At 40.9% G+C, this 20,721-nt stretch overlaps 4 protein-coding genes across 5 annotated transcripts in view; 1 reads left to right on the top strand and 3 right to left on the bottom strand.

Annotated features, from left to right (window-relative positions):
• The window catches only part of fnbp1l (formin binding protein 1-like), a 39,802-nt gene extending 36,858 nt beyond the window's left edge, over positions 1 to 2,944 (bottom strand). For both annotated transcript variants that reach the window (XM_061077530.1, XM_061077532.1), the window contains exon 1: positions 2,822 to 2,944. In XM_061077530.1, the coding sequence (XP_060933513.1) occupies positions 2,822 to 2,845 (24 nt within the window). In that variant the 5' untranslated portion in view covers positions 2,846 to 2,944. The remainder of the gene's footprint in view (positions 1 to 2,821) is intronic.
• A 1,924-nt stretch (positions 2,945 to 4,868) lies between these two features.
• Positions 4,869 to 10,702, top strand: si:ch211-198n5.11 (methylcrotonoyl-coenzyme A carboxylase 2). Its single transcript, XM_061078140.1, has 13 exons — positions 4,869 to 4,967; positions 6,058 to 6,147; positions 6,321 to 6,485; positions 6,569 to 6,765; positions 6,845 to 7,023; positions 7,119 to 7,199; positions 7,638 to 7,816; positions 7,951 to 8,170; positions 8,264 to 8,355; positions 9,103 to 9,259; positions 9,376 to 9,498; positions 9,647 to 9,880; positions 9,985 to 10,702. Exons 1-13 carry the CDS (start codon positions 4,948 to 4,950, stop codon positions 10,069 to 10,071), a joined length of 1,824 nt encoding a protein of 607 aa, XP_060934123.1. The 5' UTR covers positions 4,869 to 4,947; the 3' UTR covers positions 10,072 to 10,702.
• A 1,063-nt stretch (positions 10,703 to 11,765) lies between these two features.
• On the bottom strand, positions 11,766 to 16,707 carry LOC133010564 (retinal Mueller cells isomerohydrolase-like). The gene is made up of 13 exons (XM_061078153.1): positions 16,629 to 16,707; positions 16,173 to 16,323; positions 15,571 to 15,678; positions 15,292 to 15,433; positions 14,576 to 14,723; positions 14,100 to 14,181; positions 13,845 to 13,977; positions 13,097 to 13,239; positions 12,886 to 13,015; positions 12,528 to 12,642; positions 12,338 to 12,432; positions 12,122 to 12,233; positions 11,766 to 11,965 (listed from the first exon to the last, which is right to left on the bottom strand). The coding sequence occupies exons 2-13, from the start codon at positions 16,283 to 16,285 to the stop codon at positions 11,766 to 11,768; spliced, it is 1,521 nt and encodes a 506-aa protein (XP_060934136.1). The 5' UTR covers positions 16,286 to 16,323; positions 16,629 to 16,707.
• Positions 16,708 to 19,849: 3,142 nt separating this feature from the next.
• Positions 19,850 to 20,721, bottom strand: part of depdc1a (DEP domain containing 1a) — a 9,921-nt gene continuing 9,049 nt past the window's right edge. Inside the window, exons 10-12 of the mRNA XM_061078545.1 lie at positions 20,683 to 20,721; positions 20,145 to 20,351; positions 19,850 to 20,055 (exon numbers count right to left, since the gene is read on the bottom strand). The exon at positions 20,683 to 20,721 is cut by the window's right edge and continues 138 nt beyond it. Coding sequence (XP_060934528.1) covers positions 19,918 to 20,055; positions 20,145 to 20,351; positions 20,683 to 20,721 — 384 coding nt within the window. The 3' untranslated portion in view covers positions 19,850 to 19,917. The remainder of the gene's footprint in view (positions 20,056 to 20,144; positions 20,352 to 20,682) is intronic.

Here is a 20,721-nt window from a genome sequence, read left to right as displayed (position 1 = left end):
GCAGGAAGCCAGCACGGTAATAGGATGTTCCTTGCTTGCTTTGTGAAGTCTCAAAGACCTGAGTTACAGCCAGGACGCAGGGCAAAAGCAGAGGCACCAACCTGCACTGAATATACAAATGCTATTTAAAGCTCTAAATACTTTTTATCTGTATTTGTAAAGATTCCAAATGTGAGCTCAAAGACTTTCAGTGTGCAGTCTATTCATTAATTAGTCCATTGGTTGGCTGCCTGGGAGCTGGGAAGATGAATGACAGGAAAATAAATGTTTCTGCAACACAACTTTGTGTAAATAAGTAAATAATTAAATGACTTTTTGTTGAGTAGAAAGATTTCACATCAGAATTAATTTCACTGAGCGATATTGACAGAGGTTGATTTGTCTAGGGTTTTGTTTTGTTTTTTACCAATATTTACATCTTATACCAATTAGACTGCATTGTTCTTCATATTTCTAACTTCATATTTTGTTCATCTTTCCATTTATTTGATATATCTGTCTCTTGCCATTGCACACACAGTGAGATTTGTCTTTAAAAAGGGAAATGAAAGAGGATTTTAATGTTGATTTGTGCTTAATGTGAACAGTCGGGCGTGTCGCCTCAGAATTATTCGCAATTTCACGCCATTCATTCGCATCAATGTTGATCTGCTCTTTTAAACAATTCATACATTTATTAGTCGGATATTGAACTGTGTATAAACTCTAATGGAATAAGAGTAGATGCAGACGTCTATGATAAACCAGTCAGAACCTACAGTACATTCTCAGTTACTAATATGTTTTGGAGATTAACATGGAATTAGAATATAATACATCCTGACATAACACAACATATAGCCGTCATGTGTAAAGCACAACAGCCAGTCAACAGTTTTACATCTTATCCACTGGACAATAATCTGTAATCTGACATCATACAGCCAATCATGTGTAATCTGACATCAGAGCGTTTGCACATTAATCTCATCAGCGGACTCGGGGGGATTATGGCGGTCCGTCAGACAGCGTCTCTCCACTCAGCAGATCATCGCCCGCTCGGCTTCACTGCAGCACTGACGCAGAGGAGAAGAGCTGATACTGTTCAACTTCACAACTTGAAGAACAATCCATTTTCCATGATTGGAGTCTTTCCTTTAACTTATTTTATCGGATCTCTGACTGGGGGGACTCAATAGTTTCACTTCAAGTTTTACAAAAATCCAGATCCTGTTTTTTTGTTATTGCTGACCTTTACGATATTTATAATTTCTCTCCAGGTTTATTTTCTAAGAACATATAACAGATATGTACATAACATCAATTAAGGTTATGCTGCATTTAGATTGAGCCTTAATTAACGTGATTAGTAAAACCAACTAGTTTGTTTCAAAAATGGCTGCTGGGAAAAAAAAGGTGTGTTAACAACAGATAGGATTCAAATGTACAGTCAATTAATCAACTAGTTGATTGACAAACAATGACTGGCCAGAATCTCTCTAATGGGAGGACTGGTTGGTTTTCATTGTTAATTGAATATCTCTGTGACATGGGCTGATAACAGAAACCATTTGAAAACTTAAACTTGGCTTATTGATAAAAGAAACATCCTGGGTCATGTTTCATACATTTAGTAAAGAACTACAAATACCATATAAACAAATCTAAGTTTCTCTGGCAGTATTATACTCATAAAGACTCGCCAGTCTCTCCATCCGTCTTAATGGGATCACAAACTCACACTTGTGACTGTATACACATTTCTTACACCCAGAAGCAAAGAAAAGGTGAATGGAAAACCTGAATGAAAGATGGAACAGCAACACAATCAACTCCTGACGAGAGGAGAAAAGCTTATTTTACACTTCACATAATAACCAATGAGATCCAGCAGAGGAGTCTCATCACTGGGAGGTGAAGCACACACACAAGCACACACACACACACAAACACACACACCGGGGGGATGCTGCTCTCTGGTTACAACAGCTTGTGATGGCCAACACCCCAAAAACACACACACACACAGACAGGGGCTCAACCTCCTGTGAATCATAACTCATATTTAAACACCGACTTAACCCAATGCTGCAACAATAACACAACAAAACAATTACACAATATTCTAATAACAATTCTGAGAGGAAGGGGGGGGGGGGTGATGCAGACATTCAGTCTCTGTTGTGATCCGAGCTGCAGCATTTAGACACTGAACCCTACAATGTGTGTGAGTGTTGTTGATCTCATTGTTGAGTTTGATTGTGTAGAAAGAGGCTGATATAAAACACACGTGTCCTCTTTGAGGTCAAGACAAAAGATTGGATGGGGGGGGCAACAAAGAGCCGGAGCGGGATGGAGGGTTCCCTGCCCCGGAGGTCCTCCACCCTGCCGCCGGCCAGCTTCCCTCACAACCCAGGGTGTGACACTGGAACAAACACACACAAGATGCAACTCCACAACTTCCCAGTCAGGAGAAGGGGACACACAACCAGTAGCACCAGCAGCACCAGCAGCGTGGACCTGGTGGGAGTTGTACCAGAGGTGGAAGAGCCCGCCGGTGTCTGCACACTTCCCTGCCTATTGTTCCGCTGTCACCGCCACTGAGGTGCACCCCCACCACCACCACCACCACCACCACCACCACCACCACCACCACCACCACCACCACCACCAGCAGCAGCAGCACCACAGATTAGCTTTAGCCTCGTTAGCTCGCCGGTTAGCTCGGGTGCTAGCGGCTAGCAGGTAACACGGCACCTTCCTTCCTGCTCCGGGAGTCTCCGTGTGGATCCGAGTCAAAGAGGAAAAGAGTCGAAAAGAGTCGACTGTAAGCCACACGTACCCAGAGCTCCGTTCCCCAACTCATGTCGGATTCTCCCGGCTGGTTCTCCCCGTGTTGGACGCAGTGTTATCCCGCTTGGAGCCTCCTAAAGTGCCGTCGGGACTGCGGTCCTCCTGCCTGACTGTCCGCCGACTAGCACTCCTCCTTCTGCAGGACCAGCAGGGCCGCGCACACCGGGGGCCCCTAACCCCACCCCACCCCACCCCACCACCACACAAAATGATAATAAACAGATAAATAGAGTAATGGATAATTATTATGATTAAATAGAATAAAAACGCAATAATAATATCCAGAATACGTAAATTTTCAACACTTTCTAACTTTCTGCAAATTTTGGTAAGAATTTGAGTAGGTTAAAACCCTCAAAAAGCCAATTAATTTGCCTGAAAAAAATGACAATTTATAATAATAATCCATACAATTTCAATACTGACAAAACTGTCTGTCAGTGCCTGTCAGTGCTCGGGCCCTAAAAATAAAAAAAACTTTGTCTTTTCTTTCCTTTAACTTTTCTGAGGGTGTATTTTACAGTGGCCGACAGAGCTCAACCCACTGCTAATTAAGAAAACACATGCAAATTGAGAAAACATCAAATTGACGCCCCTGCAAATAGCAAAAAACGAGCAAAAAAAGTTATTGAAGTCTGCTTCTTGTCAACTTCACAAATTACGCCCAGGTTCATCACTTTATTTGTTCCCCTGGCTACATTCCCGTGGTCGTTTTTCGTGATTTGCAGCGCGTTTCTGTATCCACATACGTTGTGACTTTTGTGTCGTGAAACTGATGAAGTTGTATTCTTAATCTGCACATGTTGTTTCTATTTGCATGTGTTATTTATTTTTTATTATTTATAATACCGCGATATTAAAGTCTATAGAACCTGTAAGTATCTTTGTATAATGTCTTCATCTCCTATAAAAATTGTCATAGTATGTATTTTTGCTGATTATTTGTTTTGTCATTTAGGATGTAAATCTTGTGATATAAGGTATCACAAGATTTGTACTTTTAACTCATCAACTCTTGCTCCTGTACAGACATTTTACAAATAACTGTAAATAAAGTAATTTTAATAAAATAAAAAAAGCACCCCAGCTTAAAGTCAACTTGTTTTTATCTTACATTATTGGTGGAACAATAAACTGTTCAAGGTGGAGCAGCTCTCTCTCCTGGTCAAGATGGGTCATTACAGCTGCAATCATTAGAGAGACAGACAGACAGACAGACAGACAGACAGACAGACAGACAGACAGACAGACAGACAGACAGACAGACAGACAGACAGACAGACAGACAGACAGACAGACAGACAGACAGACAGACAGACAGACAGACAGACAGACAGACAGACAGACAGACAGACAGACAGACAGACAGACAGACAGACAGACAGACAGACAGACAGACAGACAGACTGATTGATTGATAGATAGATAGATAGATAGATAGATAGATAGATAGATAGATAGATAGATAGATAGATAGATAGATAGATAGATAGATAGATAGATAGATAGATAGATAGATAGATAGATAGATAGATAGATAGATAGATAGATAGATAGATAGATAGATAGATAGATAGATAGATAGATAGATATGTAGATATATAGATATATAGATAGATAGATAGATAGATAGATAGATAGATAGATAGATAGATAGATAGATAGATAGATAGATAGATAGATAGATAGATAGATAGATAGATAGATAGATAGATAGATAGATAGATAGATAGATAGATAGATAGATAGATACATACATACATACATAGATACATACATAGATACATAGATAGATAGCCTTGTTATCCTCATGACATAGATTGTAACAAATCCAGTAAGTTTGACCTATTAAATATCTATAAGGCAACAATACGTCTCATATTCCATAAAAACTGAATCAGTTTCTGTGGGATGACCACTTTTGGACCCCCTGTTGTTACAACTCCACGCCTGTAGATGGCGATAGAGCGTGTTCACCCTCCAGCCGTCCAGCCTTCTTACTCAAGAGGAAGTATTTTCTCTGGCTGAATGGTGGTGTTGTGATTATTGTGGTTTTCAGACACTGGAGTTGTGCAGTTTTCCTGTATTTTATTTATTATTTAGTCATAAGCAAACATGCTCCGCTGCCTGACGAGGTAAGAAACGCTTCTTCTTCATGTGCCTGTTTTCTCACAGTTGTCACAGCGTCTCTTGACCTTTGACACACTTTCCTTATTGTAAACACAGTTAGCTTCTAACTTCAGGTCAAGCCCACCTGACTCCTCCTCTGTATATTAGTTAGTTATGTGAGTAAACTAGTGTTGAGTAAGACGTGAAGGATTATAACAAACAGGAGGAGTGAATATGAAAACTTCTCCTCAGCTAAAGGTGCAGCTAAACACAACCATTCAAAACTGAAGGGTAGCATTTAGCATCTAAAGGGTTTTACTGCAGAAGAAGCAGAATAGTTATATTACAATAAAGTGACAAATTATAACGATAAGGTCTGAAGGTCAGGGACAAACCTTGGAGAAGGTTGTAGTTTTAAATTCTTCTTTATGAGAATGACAACCACTTGATAAACAGCAACATATTTTACAAACCATGGCTCGATCAATTATGTGTTATACCTCCACACTGTGCCCGATGCATGAGTAATATATTGATATATATATCAAACCTTTCTTATGTTGCTATTAATATAAATTATATTTCATTAATTATTGAATTATTGTTTTATTTCCCGGCCCGAACTGAGGGTAGAATCAAGCCTCTAACTGTTTTTACTGCAGAAGAAGAAGCAGAATAGTTTTATTACAATAAAGGGACAAATTATAGTGATACGGTCTGAAGGTCAGGGACAAACCTTCCTGAGTGAAGGTTGTAGTTTTAAATTCTTCTTTATTCTTAATGGATAAACAACAAAATATTTGACAAATCTTTGGTCGATCAATTATGTGTTATACCTCCACACCGTGCCCGATGCATGAGTAATATATTGATATATATATCGAACCTTTCTTATGTTGCTATTAATACAAATTATATCCCATTAATTATTGAATTATTGTCTTATTTCCCGGCCCCAACTGAAGGCAGCATTTAGCCTCTGAAGGTTTCTAAAAACAGTGTACATTAAAGTAAAAAGTAAATTAATTATAATAGATAAAGAGCTCTTATGTGTTCTGTTCCCATAACTATCGCTCCTGATTAACGACTGAACACCCAACCTTTGTGTTTGTGTAGTGGCGGGAGAGTGTGTCCTGCTTTGGTGCCTCCTTTCACCCTGTCGCCATCTTGGATTTTAAAGAACAGAACAGAAGACAGACATCGCAGGTGACTACATCTGAAGAACTACTGAACTATAAACTAAATTATACTTTTATACCAGTATGTGCTGTGGTTCTATTTGTTCCTATCAGATCAATCTGCAACAGACATGTCTTCAGCTCACATTTCAGATCCTCCTCTGCAGCTGTCACTCCTCATGTATGAATCTTGTGTTACAGGTTGACTGAGCAGCGCTGGAGGTGCTCAGTTCGTTGTATGAGCTCTGTAGCGAAGAGGAGGAGATCTCTACCCAGTGCCTTCCCAGTGCTGGAGCGCCCCCTGCAGCCCATCCACCAGCATGTATATGAAGCTAACCTCCGGAACAGCAACGCCTGCCATAAGAAGTAAGTTCCAACAGCTGATTTCTCCCCACTGCGTTATTCATCATGTGAATTCACAACATTTATCTAATCTATTTCCTTGTCAGGTTCATCGAGTTGAGGGAGCAGGTGATGAAAGGCGGGGGGGAGAATGCCATTGCTAGGCACACAAAAAGAAACAAGAAGCTACTGGTCAGGGATCGTCTGCGCCTCCTGCTGGATGATGAAGATTTTCTAGAGCTGTCACCATTCGCGGGTCTGGGTCTGCCTTACGGGGACATCCCGTCAGCCGGCTGTCTGACTGGTCAGGAACCGCTCCACCTCATGATGAACTTAGTGAATCATCCATAGCTTGTGAGCCTTTACATTACATGTGTGTGCAGGTATCGGCAGGATCTGTGGTCTCTGGTGTGTGTTCATTGCCAACGATGCCACAGTGAAAGGCGGCACAGCGTATCCAATCACAGTGAAGAAGCAACTAAGAGCTCAAGAAGTGGCGATGCAGAACCGCCTGCCTTGTGTTTACCTGGTCGACTCTGGAGGAGCCTTCCTACCACTGCAGGTGAAACACACACACACACACACACACCTCAGGTTTAATAAGTGTGTGTTGACTGCTGTTTGAGTTCCTTATTCCCTGTTTGTGTAAACATCCAGTCAGAGATCTTTCCGGATAAGAACCAGGGAGGAAGAGTTTTCTATAATGAAGCCATCATGTCTGCCATGAAGATCCCACAGGTGACGAATCTGCACTCAAGTTTGATAAAGTTTGATAAAGCCAGACTTCTTACAATTTAAACCTACAATGTCTCCATGAACAAACCAATGTTACATTAACACACATAACATAACAGTATATTGCATATTGCACATCCCCATTTCTCTCCTGCTTTGCATTTTACTTTTTATTTAACTTTTTATATCTTGTATATACCTGTTTTTGCATTTTACTCTTTATTTAACTTTTATGTCTTGTATATATATTTGGTTTATATACAGTTATTTCTTTCTTATGGGAAGTACTTATTGTGTTTTTATGCTTTATGTTAAATGTATGCACCTTTTCACCAAAGAAAATTCCAGGTAGGTGTAAACCTACTTGGCAATAAATCCTTTCTGATTCTGATTTTGATTTTGATTTTGATTCTGATTCTGATTCTGATTCTGATCCTACAGGTGTCAGTGGTGTGTGGGTCCTGCACAGCGGGTGGAGCTTACATCCCCACTATGGCTGAGGAGGCAGTGATGGTGCACCGGATAGGGACGATATTCCTGGGCGGACCACCGCTTGTCAAGGCCGCCACAGGAGAGGAAGTGACACCAGAGGACCTGGGAGGAGCCAAGCTTCACGCTGAGTAGGTCCATAAATCAAACCAACCCTCACAAGTCCTGGAACAGGATTTCAAAATGAGATTATTGCCTTTGAATAATGAGATGAGTCAATTTGAGTACAGATGCATCATTGGGTTGATTTATCTTCTGGTTTCAGAGTGAGTGGCTGTGTGGATCATTTTGCCTGGGATGAAAAGGAGGCGTACGATTACACCAGAAGCATCGTTTCCACCCTCAACTTCCAGCTGCCAGAGGAGGAGGAGGAGGGTGAGGAGAAGATGAAGAAGAGGACAGCAGAGGAGGAGCCACTGTACAGTTCAGAGGATCTTCTGGGTCTCGCTCCACTGAGTTATAACCATACTCTGGATGTTAACATGGTACAAAATGCACAAACACACAAAACAGTCACATATTCACTGTCTCACTGAGTCCTGGTTCTGTGTAGATAACAGCGGGGGGGTTCTGTGCAGGTCATCAGTCGGCTGACGGACGGGAGCCGCTTCCACGAGTTCAAAGCTCGTTTTGGAACAACTCTGATCACCGGCTTTGCAAAGATTCATGGGTAAAAACTCACACGTGTGCACACACATTGATTATTCTGTGGTTGTTGGAAAAGGTTAAAGGTCGTCGCATATTTTCTACGTCTCCATAAAAACTATCTGCATATCAGGAAATACCAACAGCGACCAAATGTCACATCATCAGCAATGAACACACCCCCAATGACCAAAGTCTCATTCACAAAATATTTGTCTATACTGTTTTGATTATCTGAAATAAAACGAAAAAATAAATAAAACATCATATATTGTGTTTGGTAAAGCCAAGATATTTTGTCACACCTGTACTAATTATGAACATTTAAAAAAAAGATTGCACAAAACTTTACTCACTATTCTCTTCCAACTAACAAAGCAGCCATAGAAGCATGATTCCAGCTGTCAGTATAAACCACAGACTTTGATATGGTGTATCTGAGGGGTAGAGTGGTCGTCCTCCAACCTGAAGGTCGGGGGTTCGACCCCCAGTCTGAACCATCTGCATGCCGAAGTGTCCTTGGGCAAGATACTGAACCCTAAATAGCCCCCCATAGAATAAAAAAGTGCTGCAAGTAGATGCACTGTATGAATGTGTGTGTGAATGGGTGAATGTAAAACTGTACTGTAAAGCGCTTTGAGTGGTCTTCATCAGACTAGAAAAGCGCTATATAAATACAAATCCATTTACCATTTACCATTTACTATATGAAGAGTTGAAATATCGATGTATGGTCCAGATCAAGTATGTATTGTGTTTTTGATCTGTTCAGCAACCTGGTGGGGATAGTAGCCAACAACGGAGAGCTGTCGTACCAGGCCGCCCTGAAAGGAAGTCATTTTGTTCAGCTGTGTGACCAGAGAGACGTCCCACTCCTCTTCCTCCAGAACACAGCGCCCACAGCAGCTCTGACACTCTCCACGACACAGGTACTCACTGCCTGGGAAACTCAGCTTCATACAGGAAGTAAAGCCAGCGGCCTCTGGATGGAACGGGAAGTATTTGTTTTATATCTTTATTTAATTTCCTGTGGTTTTTCTTCTAGGCGGAGATGAACAGTAACCGTCTGAAGGCTCAGGGTTCGATGCTGTCAGCGGTAGCCTGCTCCTCCGTCCCCAAAATCACCGTGGTGATTGGTGGTTGCCACGGCGCTGACAGCTACGCCATGGTGAGAGTCTGAGGAAACACAATAACTCTGCAGCATTTTTCAAAACAGCTGCTACAGAGACAAAAACTTGAAGATAACAAGAAAGATAAGACAATATCATATAAAACGAGGAAATCTTTATCAATTTGAATCGTGTTTCCTTCTCCAGTGTGGACGGGCCTTTGACCCTAATTTCCTGTTCCTGTGGCCCAACGCCAGAGTGTCGATGGCGGCTCCGGGTCATTCTGGTTCTCTGCTTCCCCGCGACAGTGAGCAGGAGGAAGAGCAGAGGAAGAAGCAGGAGGACGACTTGAATCGGCGATTAGAGGAAGAGAGTTCAGCTTTCTTCTCCTCTGGGCGGCTCTGGGACGATGGAGTGATTCTGCCTCAGGACACCAGGAAGGTAAAGGAGTCTGAGAGATTCACTCCGTCAAAACACGACAGTGATCAATACGGCTTTAATCATTTCTTTTTTTGAATGTTGTTCCTCTGTTAATGTGTTTTCAGGTTCTCAGAGACTGTCTGGACATCATCAGGCAGCAGCAGTATCAACTTTCTACAGAAAAAGTGCAGCAACCACTGCTACGCATGTAGAGGCGTCCGTCCTCCTCAGTGTCTCTGGACACTACAGACATCTGTCCATCACCTTGATTCATTTATTGTTCTTCATGTTTCCAGGATTCACATCGAGCTCCGTGCTGGTTTCAGTATGAGTGGAACTTGAAACAGGGAGGATAGGTGCTGAATACCCACATGTGTGTTAGACAGAAAATATCCACACGCTAATTCTCTAGAGTCATATTTTCAGTGACTAAAGGATCAAATGCACTTAAAGGTTTGAGGTTTTGATGTAAAGCTTGACGTTGTGTCTGATTTTGCACACAACACAATACTAAAGTCAGTTTTCACCTCCAGTGACTTATGACTACCTCTCCGGACTCTGACTTGTTCTTTACACAAAGTCATAGAACTGTCAAGGCAGTTTTCTTTACTGTTGAAATTAAAATCTGAATGATAATCATGTGGCCTCTGTAGGAAAAGTAGTTCTCACAGTTTTGATGGTTTCCATTCTTCACCACGTTACTAAATGATTTAATTTCCGACAGCATCTCATTTGTCTGTTTCAGGAGAGATTGTGTTTGTTTTTGATTTAATAGATTATCACCTGACAAATAAATATGTCCAATGGATTTTTTCTTCATTGCAAGAAATTGTGTTTTGTAATTATAAGTGTAAAATAATCACAGTTTTTTATTTGTATAGAAGAAGATGAAACGTGTAAATACATTTTAAAATTGCAAAGCCGGTGTTTGTGTTGTGATTGTCGCTCTAACTTCAGAATGAAAACTCCACAAATATGACAGGAGACATTTTGATTTATAAATTTAAACATTTTCACTGCATTTAGTTTGGATGTTTGTGGTTTTATTTTGTAAAACAAAGGCAGAGTAATATGCTTTTATATTGAAGGTACCAACAAAACACCAACACGTTTTTATTATTCCCACAAAACATTGAAAGCTGAATTAATTCACTTTCTTGGCCACCAGGGGGCAGATTGACACATTTGTTTCTCAGTTGAACCGTTCATGACCTTTGGCTTAGATTTTTAAAAAACTGTTTATCAACAAGTAAGTAACAGCCTATTTGTATAATAAGTTTTCTTTTTAGATTTTTAGATTGTCCTAATTATAAGTGAACTGTTTATTGATCACTTTAAATTGAAACTGTTTTATTAAGGATCAGGTTTTAACTCTTGTTAAAGATTCTTCATATTCAGCATTTTTCCTGTCGATGTAAAGTTTATTCTTCTAATGCAGAATGAAAAAAACAACATTATTACACATCTATACTTTTCAAGCAATATCATAATATAATTGAATTTATATAAATGAAAAAAAACGAATATAAAATATCTGTTGCAGAAGCTTGTTATATATTTTATTGTAGCTCTTGCTTTACAATGATATTTTCACAAATCTGCACATTTTAATTAAGAAATATAATTATATGAAAATGGTCGTTAACTGTATTTTTCCATTACAATCAGCAGACCCTGTTAATTCAGCCGCAGGCTTTAGTGAAAATAACATTAACAACATGTTGTTTATAAATGTTCCAGAATAATCCCAGAAATTGATAATAATGATAACTTTCATTCAACTTTCTTATATTTCAGTAAGTGAGTAAATTGATAGAAAGCATGATCTCTTAAATTTGAGATATTTGATATTATATGCTTTGGTAGAAAGAAAATACATCGATGAAAGATTTCCGAGTGAATTCCATTATGTGTCTTCTTCAGATGAGGATGAGGACGAGGAAGAGGATGAGAGGGGGGGTCCAGGTCTGTACGTCCCGTGCAGAGTCACAGGGATCATGATGTCCACCTCCGCCCTCGCCAGCTCCGTCATCGTCATGGCGTCCAGCACCAACAGCAAACCTGGTCTCTCGGCTCCGGGCTTCACCACGATGCTCAGCAGCACACCTGCACACACACACACACACGTGTTCAAACACAGGGGATTGTGTAGATCTTGTGTGTGTGTGTGTGCGTGCGTGCGTGTGTGTGTGTGTGTGTGTGTGTGTGTGTGTGTGTGTGTGTGTGTGTGTGTGTGTGTGTGTGTGTGTGTGTGTGTCCTACCGTCGTCCTCCTGTGTGGCTCCAGGTGTTTGTACGAACAATGGCTCCGACGGGTAACAGTTTTCCTCCTGCCACAGCCACGACTCTTTGGTCTGAACGTTCAGTTTGATGATCTGCAGCAGATCAACAATAACACCAGCAGCTTTAATCAGCACAACACACACACACACACACACTACACTCTTTACACAGGGCCTGATATGTCTCCATCTCTTACCCTGTCAGGGATGAAGTGGTTGAGCCCCAGTCCGTAGGCGAAGGAATACTTCTTCCCCCGACACAGAGAGTAGTTAATCTGTGGAAACTCAAAGCCTGAGAGACGCTGACTCAGTCAGAACAAGGACAGACATCCAGGTAAGAATGTGTGTATGTGTGTGTGTGTGTCTGTGTGTGTGTGTGTGTCTCACCTAGTCTTGGTACAGAAAACAGAACTTCAGGTTCGAGCCAGATGGTTCCATCACTGTTAAGAACTGCTGTAGCTGTGGTGTAGGACAGAGACACCAGATTCTTCCCCTGCTCCTCCTGAACACACACACACACACACACACAAACACAAACAGAATTGAATACACACTTGTATATGTGCAGTGTGAGAAAGGTGTGGAACGCTGTGACAGAAATGCAGAGTCACACAAAACGCTGCGGTGACATATGGGATCCATTTAAAAAGATGCTGATTTTCTATTTAACGATTTTATGATCCTCTGATAGGACGAGGTGTGTGTTTGTGTGTGTGTTTGTGTGTGTTTGTGTGTGTCTACTCACTGTGTGTAAATCCAGCGGCAGCACATATCGTCTGACCTCGGGCTGCGGAGCTTTCATCGCTGCTTTCTTCACCTCCTCCCACTCCTGCCTCAGGTTGGCCAGGTACAGGTAGTCGTACACAAAGTCATAACTGCACAGAGAGCAGGGGGGTTACAATGACTACACACACACACACACACGCACAGAGACACACACTCAGGGTCGGACTCACCCTTTCCACGTGCAGAGGTCGACCACGATGAAGCCCTCGTCCTCGTAGGCGTTGATGTGGTGGAAGATGTTGAAGGCGGAGGTTCTGAACTCGTGGCTGCTCATGTGACCTGCTGGCTCTCTGGTGGCCAGGTGGAACCAGGTCTGCAGACACATGTGTGTGTGTGAACATAAATGTGAGGTCACGTGTAACATGCACTTCTCCTCAGACACCAGAGGAGGGTCAACACTTTTTAAATGCACGTCCAGACTGAGACAGAGATTCAGAGAAGATGACAATATTTGTAAAATGAGTAAAAAGGAAATAAGTCATTAAAGTAATGAAATGTATATTATTAATTAGTTTTGTTTACTGAGTTTAAACATGAAAACCTACTACCAGCTACTTCCATTTTTAATTGACCTATAGCTGTGGACAGATTGTAAGACAATGAGCGTCAGGACACAGACAAGAGACATTTTATTTTGTTTATGTTTGTGGTACTTAAGTGTCTTTGTCTCTTTTACTGTCATTCTTGTCTATTTATTGTCATTTTGTGTCTCTTTCTAGTAATTTTCTGTCTCTTTGTGGTCACTTTGTGTCTCTACATGCTCATTTTGTGTCTCTTTGCTGTCATTCTTGTCTCTTTGTGGTCATTTTGTGTTTCTCTATTGTCATTTTGTGTCTCTTTGTGGTCACTTTGTGTCTCAGATTTCATTCAGGGCACTCCCCCCCCCCCCCCCCCCCCCCCGTGCCGGCCCCTGCCTACCCCCATGCTCTCGTTGGACTCGAAGCAGTCCATGTACGAGGCTCCTCTGATGCTCCAGGCCGACAGGAACTTGAGCAGGTTGATTTTCACCGGCTGCTCCACAAACACAAAGTAGTTGTCCGTCAAACCGAAGCTGCAGATCCACAACCACACGGACAGAAGAAGAAGAAGAACACGTGGGTTATTAATGTAAAGTGTCACAGAGAGAGAGAGAGGCTGTTTATCAGTGTGTTGATGATGATGGACGACAGGTACCTGTGGAAGTAGGAGGGCTTCAACCTCTCGCTGCTGGGAAGCTGAACCACCACCTCTGATCTCTCTATGGGATCTGACTTGTCTGGAAACACAGTCAGTGAGAAGGAAACTTTAATAAAGTTAATCAGAGTCGACTGTTTCTTCTCCTCTAAACAAAATAGGTCCATTCAGTATCAGGAGCTTTTGAAGGTATCACACAATCGTAATATATCTCTTATGGGATTCTCCCTTTTCTTGTTTAATTCAATTTTCTTGATCTCGTACTCCACTATATCTTTGTTCATTCTTTTCTTTTGTGTAATTCCTTCTTATCTCCCTTTTCTATTGTTCTCTCTTTTTCTGTCTTCATGGATGTATTCATCATTGATGCATCCATTTTGTTATTTAATGTTGATTCACTAATAAAAGACAAAAGACAAAGGACAAATGGAAATCAATTCCATCTCCTCCTGTGACCTTCAGTCTGGTTCTCTCACCGCTCTCAGCAGGCGGGATCTTCACGATGTTATAAGCCAGACTCATGTTCTTGCCAAAGCAGTTCCCCATGTTGTAGATGGTTCCGTCCGAGTCGGTGTGGGGGTGCGCAGTCACCCCGTTCACAGACAGGTACTTACACAGGTCCACCTGATGGAGACACAACACAAGGAAATGAATGAGGAGAGAATCCGACGGGTGGCGGGTCCCTGACATGAGTTCACCAAAAACTGTTAAATCACATCATATTTTCGAATTCTATATATAATAAAAAATCGGTACATAACTATAAAAAATGTTTCCATTCCATCTATTTATATATATTATTGATGAAAACAAATAAATCAAGTTTTTTAGGTAATTATTTGCTTTTTATTCTTAACTCTTAACTTCATATTTACATGTGAAATAAATGTTAAAATGAAATGAAATTATAATTTTTTATTAATTTCAACAGTGTTTTCTTTTACGTTATTTTAATACTAATTTAAGATCTAAGAACATCATTTCATACAATATTTTCTTTTTTTTTTAGCTGCTATTGGTTTTACATTTTTCATGTAACACACATTGAGGTGAATTTTATTCTGAAAAATAAATAAACAAGAACAAGAACAAGCAAAGGGGGAAAATGACAAAAAGAAAAAAGAAAAAGGTGCAGAATTAGAAAAACTTTACGATATTAGGAGAAATTCAAAAGTAGCCCGACAGCTCTCACCTTCTTCAGCGTCTCCAGCGAATCGGGGTCGACCTTGGTGATAAAGTTTGACTCTGTGACGGCGTAGAAGTCTTCACCGATTGGATAAACGTTCACCATACAGTTATCAGTCACTTCAATGCCTCTGAAGTAAGTGAAGAATCTGAACAGAAGATTTTCTATGAGCAAATCAGTTTAAAAATAACAACTGGATGTTATTATACAGTGTGAACTTTACAGCATAGGCAGAATACATCTTGCTAGTGGTTTCAGGGTGGAACTTCCTCCGGGTTGTGTTACCTGGAGAAGATGTTCTTACAGGGGTCGGGATACGCTGCTGTACCGAACTCAGTGATGACCACTCTGTTCTCAGCCATGGCACGAACATACGTGTCTGTCCTGAGGAACCTACAGAGAAACAAACAGAGAACTGCTGCATCAGGCATCTCTTCTGTTCAGACATGTTATTTCACAGATTGTGAAATGTCTTGTTTCCAAGAGGATCTGCGTCTGATTATCGTTTTTGTCTCTTCTAGCAATATTCCAGGTTTCAGGAATTTACAGTCAGCGATTTTCCTGCATACCTCTCTGCAACCACAGTAAATCAGAAAATATGCAACTGGGTTTGGATCTGCCAGGATAATAAAAAAGTCACAATGGGACACATGTGACAGATGTTTTGTTTATCAAGTGACAAAAAGAAAAAAAGGTTTATCTTCATTATCCCTTGAGAAATCCTGGACTCACGTCTATATCAAGCTGCATACTCCAAAAACAACTTAAAAAATAAACTTAAAGTAAAAAGAAAGATAAAAAACAGTCTAGCCTAGAAAATTACGAGAAAGAAACATGTTTAAAGATGTTTTAATGTGCTCTTATTTTGACAGGTACTGTATTCTTACTTCCTGTAGTAGGTCACCTGGCCGCCCTTCAGGTCAAACTTGTGCATCATCGCCTGTCCGTCAAACAGGTGGTTGAAAGGTTCCCCCCCGATCTCGAAAAGACCTGGACCCATCCGGAGGAGACTGCCCCCCAGCCATGATGGTATCACACCTGCACACACACACACACACACACACACACACACACACACACACACACACACACACACACACACACACACACACACACACACACATTGTGTTCAATTAGGTTAAGAATGTGAACAAACAAACAAATGATTATTGGATGATTATTATTTGTTTTATTATTTCAAGTGTTGTTGTAAAGTATGTCTGTGTGTGTGTGTGTGTGTGTGTGTGTGTGTGTGTGTGCTGTGTGTGTATGTCTGAGCATGCTTGTGTGTGTGTGTGTGTGTGTGTGTGTGTGTGTGTGTGTGTGTGTGTGTGTGTGTGTACCAGTGATCTTTGCAGGTATTGGCTCATTCAGCTCCTCCACCGTCTCAAAGATCTTCTTGTAGCCTGCAGCAGGATGCTCCACTCTGCAGAGGAAAACAGAAACAGAACAGAGACAGAGAAACTTGTTTTAAAAGACAAGTTTTAAAGTTAAGTTAGTGAAACTTTGAATTTGATTTGTGCAGGAACCGATCGGTGCAGATAAATGATCAGCTGAGTAGGAAAGTTCAATCTAAACCTTGAAGACAACAACAAGATTTTGATTACATCACAGGTAATTTTGTTGTCATATAATCGGAGCAGTGGAAACTTTTTTATATTCTATTTAATCAGTGGTGATTTAAGTTGTGGTTTAGTCTGGTTTATTGGTTTGAGTAGTTGTTCCTGAAACAATGAGCACATCTACTCAACAGCCGATTAAATGTTTAAATGCTAAATACTTGTCTGCAGGATTTTGGAAATCAGTTTTAGTTCAGTTGATTATACAAAACTCCAACGAAACTAAAACAGCTGAAACTCTTTCTCACTGCTGCATTTAAAAATAACTTTTTCTGGAATTTTGTTTCATAACTCAGAGTTTAGTTGGGTTTCTCGTCTCTTTGCAGAGAAGAGATGAAGCAGAGGAATCCCTGCACGTCTCTGAATCTCTGAATCTCTGTGTCTCAACTGGAAGCTGCTTCCCTCTTACTTCATCCTCTTGGAAACAAAGACATGTGAACCTTGGAAAGCTGTTTTTAACAGAAGCGAAGGGAAGGTTTGACTCACCGCCCGGCCATGCTGCTGCTTGCTCCTCACTCTCAGGAGAAACTCTGGTTTGAATGTAAACCAGCCACAGATGTCCTGCGGTGAGAGATGGAAACTGAGCCCCCTGCTCTCTTCCTCCTCCCATCCTCCCCTTCCTCCAATTTCCTCCTCCCCTTTTCCATCCTTTCTTGCTCCCTCTCCTTGGTTCACTCCTTTCATGCCCTTTGCTCCCTCTTTCCCCCCCACCCTCCTCTCCTTCCCCCTCCTCTTGAACAGGCCAGCTTTGTCTCCCCTCCTTTCAGTGGTCTGGCCCTCAGCCTCCTGCAGAATGTTCTCCGGGCCCCAGAACAACATCTTTGTAAACCTGGGAACAAGAACGCCCGGCGACCTGCCAACGATGTGGGTCAAACCAATAAAGTTGGCCTTTAAAAGCGGCGTGCTGGTGCTGTTTGAGCGGCGATGTCCGTGTAGAAGGAATCCTATCTAATTAGTTCCAGACGACTTCTAGAAACACTTCAACTATTTTAATTGGCTGCGTCTGGAGGGAGCTGCAGGGGAAAGGGGGGGAGAGAGGCCTCTGTCATTTTGATGGATGAAGGCTGGATGCTGAATGGACGGATGACAGCGTGACTTTAAAACAAATGGTTTCAATAGAACGATAAAAAGAGACGTGATCTGTCATCAAGTGTCATTCGATGTTGTTCAGATCAAGTTGAAAACAAGTGATGCTGGTGAAGGACCAGCAGCAGAAATTAAATATTAAGTTCAACCCAGAATCTTGTTTGAGTTGAACAAACACAGGCCGAAGAATTTGTCACTTTGAGAACTAATAAGATGCAAAGATTGACTTCAGGAAATAATCGAAATGTTATTATCGGTATTATTTAATTTCATTTATTTACAGTATTTAGTATTGTGTTGTTTTTTAGCTGCACTAGAAACTAAAAAAATGACCAAATCAATGAACTAAAATTGTACATAAACACTCTCAACTTTCTTTTTAACTTTGGTTTGGTTTCTATATTGTAAACAAGTCTAAAAGTGAAATGGTCACTTAAAGTGGACATTTTTAAACTTCCACCCATGTTGGTGAGTGTTAAGTAAAGTTTTCCGTTAACCTTTTTTAAGTCTTTATGTTTTACATTTTTATCAACCAGCTTTATTGTTGAGGTTTGGGATTATAAGCAGAAAAAAAAATGAATCTGATATTATTGCTGTTGATTAATATCGAGTCAACATTCACTTTCTTGAGTTGTAGTTTTCCACAGTAAGTAAAAAAACATGTTAACACCAGTAACACATTCAGTGCCTTTATATAAAACTGTAGTTGTTACTGGGAGGAGCAAATATATATATATTATACCACATGAAAAGAGGACGAAGTCGTATAAATAGAAACAGGTTTATTTCCCAGGACTTTGCATAGTAAACAATGATGAAGAGTAAAACATACGATTCCTCTGTAAAAGGTCTTCATCAAAAACACTGACGAGTGTGTACATGGTTACATCTGAGGTCAAGACAAACACGTACCAGGGTGGAACAAATACTTCATATAGAATAAGAGCAAATAAAAACAAAACCTTTTGAGTCTTTTCCTCAGACACTTGACATAATGTGGGCTCTGTGTGACACTTCAAATTAAAACCCAATCAGCTCCGCTCATTATAAGCACCACATACAGCTTAAGGCCATCTTTAAGGAATCTATTAGCCATTAAATATGTATAAATTAACCATTCTGATGATTGACATTAGCTCACTGGTCATTTCACAACACAAACCCAGTGCAAAACATCGCTCTGTCCAATAAACAGAAGCCGGGACGTACTCCAGACAAAACACGGAAATACAAGACAAAACGAGCGAGGGGATCAGATGTAAAAATAATCAAAAATAGGAGAATTTGAAAATCTAAAAAAAATCCCTTCTGTGGTACAACTATAAAATTCTATAATTGCTAAAAACATACAAGGACACTAAAGTAAGAAAAGAAAAACTAAACCGTAAGAAGCAAAAGATAAGAACCACAAAACTAAATCTGAGCGAAAAATGAAGGTAAGAGTCTAACAAGGATTTCAGATGAAACTTGAGAATCTATGTTTGGTTAAGTCTATTAAAAATCAAACAGTAAATACGACAAAAACACACTTAATACGTTAGCACTGTTCACAATGACATCATCATATAAATTAATCTATAATCTAGTTTTTCCCACGTGTACCAGTGATCCCAGACTTGCATATTTTTCCCAAAATGTACACTGAACACACACACACACACACACTGAACACACACACATTGAACACACACACACACTGAACACACACACAAACACTGAACACACACACACCTTTGTAGATTCTCCTCCAGCCACATAACTGAGACCCAACGACACTAACAGAGTTCCAATGTAACGACAAACAGTTAACGGCTGCTCAGAGGAGAGGGGGGGGGGGGGTTTCCATCGTCTCTCAGCAGTTCAGTTCTCGTGCTGCTCAACCGTCTCGTTGACTGTAGCTTTCCACGCTGTTGACTCCTGGTAAAGTTTAGTTCCTGATGCTGAAAGCTTTGGTTTTCTTGATGTTGAGCAGGGCGGGTTTAATCTTTGGCTTGTTGTCGCTCTTGTTCTCGCGGCCGGAGGGGGGGCACCGCTGGCTGTAGATGTCTGGGTACTGCTTCTGGAACTGAGAGGAAACAAAACTCACGTTCAAGAGAATAAAATGAAGACTTTTCTGTGTTTGTATTGACATTTCGAGGAGGCTTTTTCTTGTACCTGCTTCAGTTTCTTGCGTCTGTCCTTCTCACTGATGTTCTGGTCCGTCAGCAGGATCTCCAGGAGATCCTCCATGGCCTTCCGGGACGACGCCTGCTTCTGCTGCTCAAACTCCGCTCCGCTGATCTGACGGCAGAACGCGAACACGGGCACCGGGATGCTGACCACATCGCTGCTGTCCACATTGAAGCCAGTGTCGATGGGGACCTGGGGTCAGGGAAAAGAATTATCATCATCATCATCATCATCATCATCATCATCATGTAGGCCTGTGTTGATTTACTGGAAATTTAGCTGAAGAAAAAACTGAATATTGGTCACAAATTCTACTTTCATTCAGTTACTCCAGCTTTTACTTGGGCTGTGTTTCCAGTTCATTAGAGTAGAAAATAAAGTTTTAACTGACGAATTGGTCCAAGATGTGTTTCAGAATATTTCATAAAGGTTCAGTTCAATAAACCGTGTTGTGTTTGTTTATTATAGTCAGTATCATGTGTTGTGTGTCCATAAGAACGCAGGATGAGTTGTTGAGTTGTACCTGTGCCGTGCGGAGGTACTGCACGTGGTCACTGATGGC

This window comes from Limanda limanda, chromosome 9 (assembly GCF_963576545.1).
Source record: "Limanda limanda chromosome 9, fLimLim1.1, whole genome shotgun sequence".
Classification (NCBI taxonomy): Eukaryota; Metazoa; Chordata; class Actinopteri; order Pleuronectiformes; family Pleuronectidae; genus Limanda; species Limanda limanda.
Note: the sequence above shows the minus strand (reverse complement) of the source record. Positions and strands in the feature narration are given on the sequence as shown.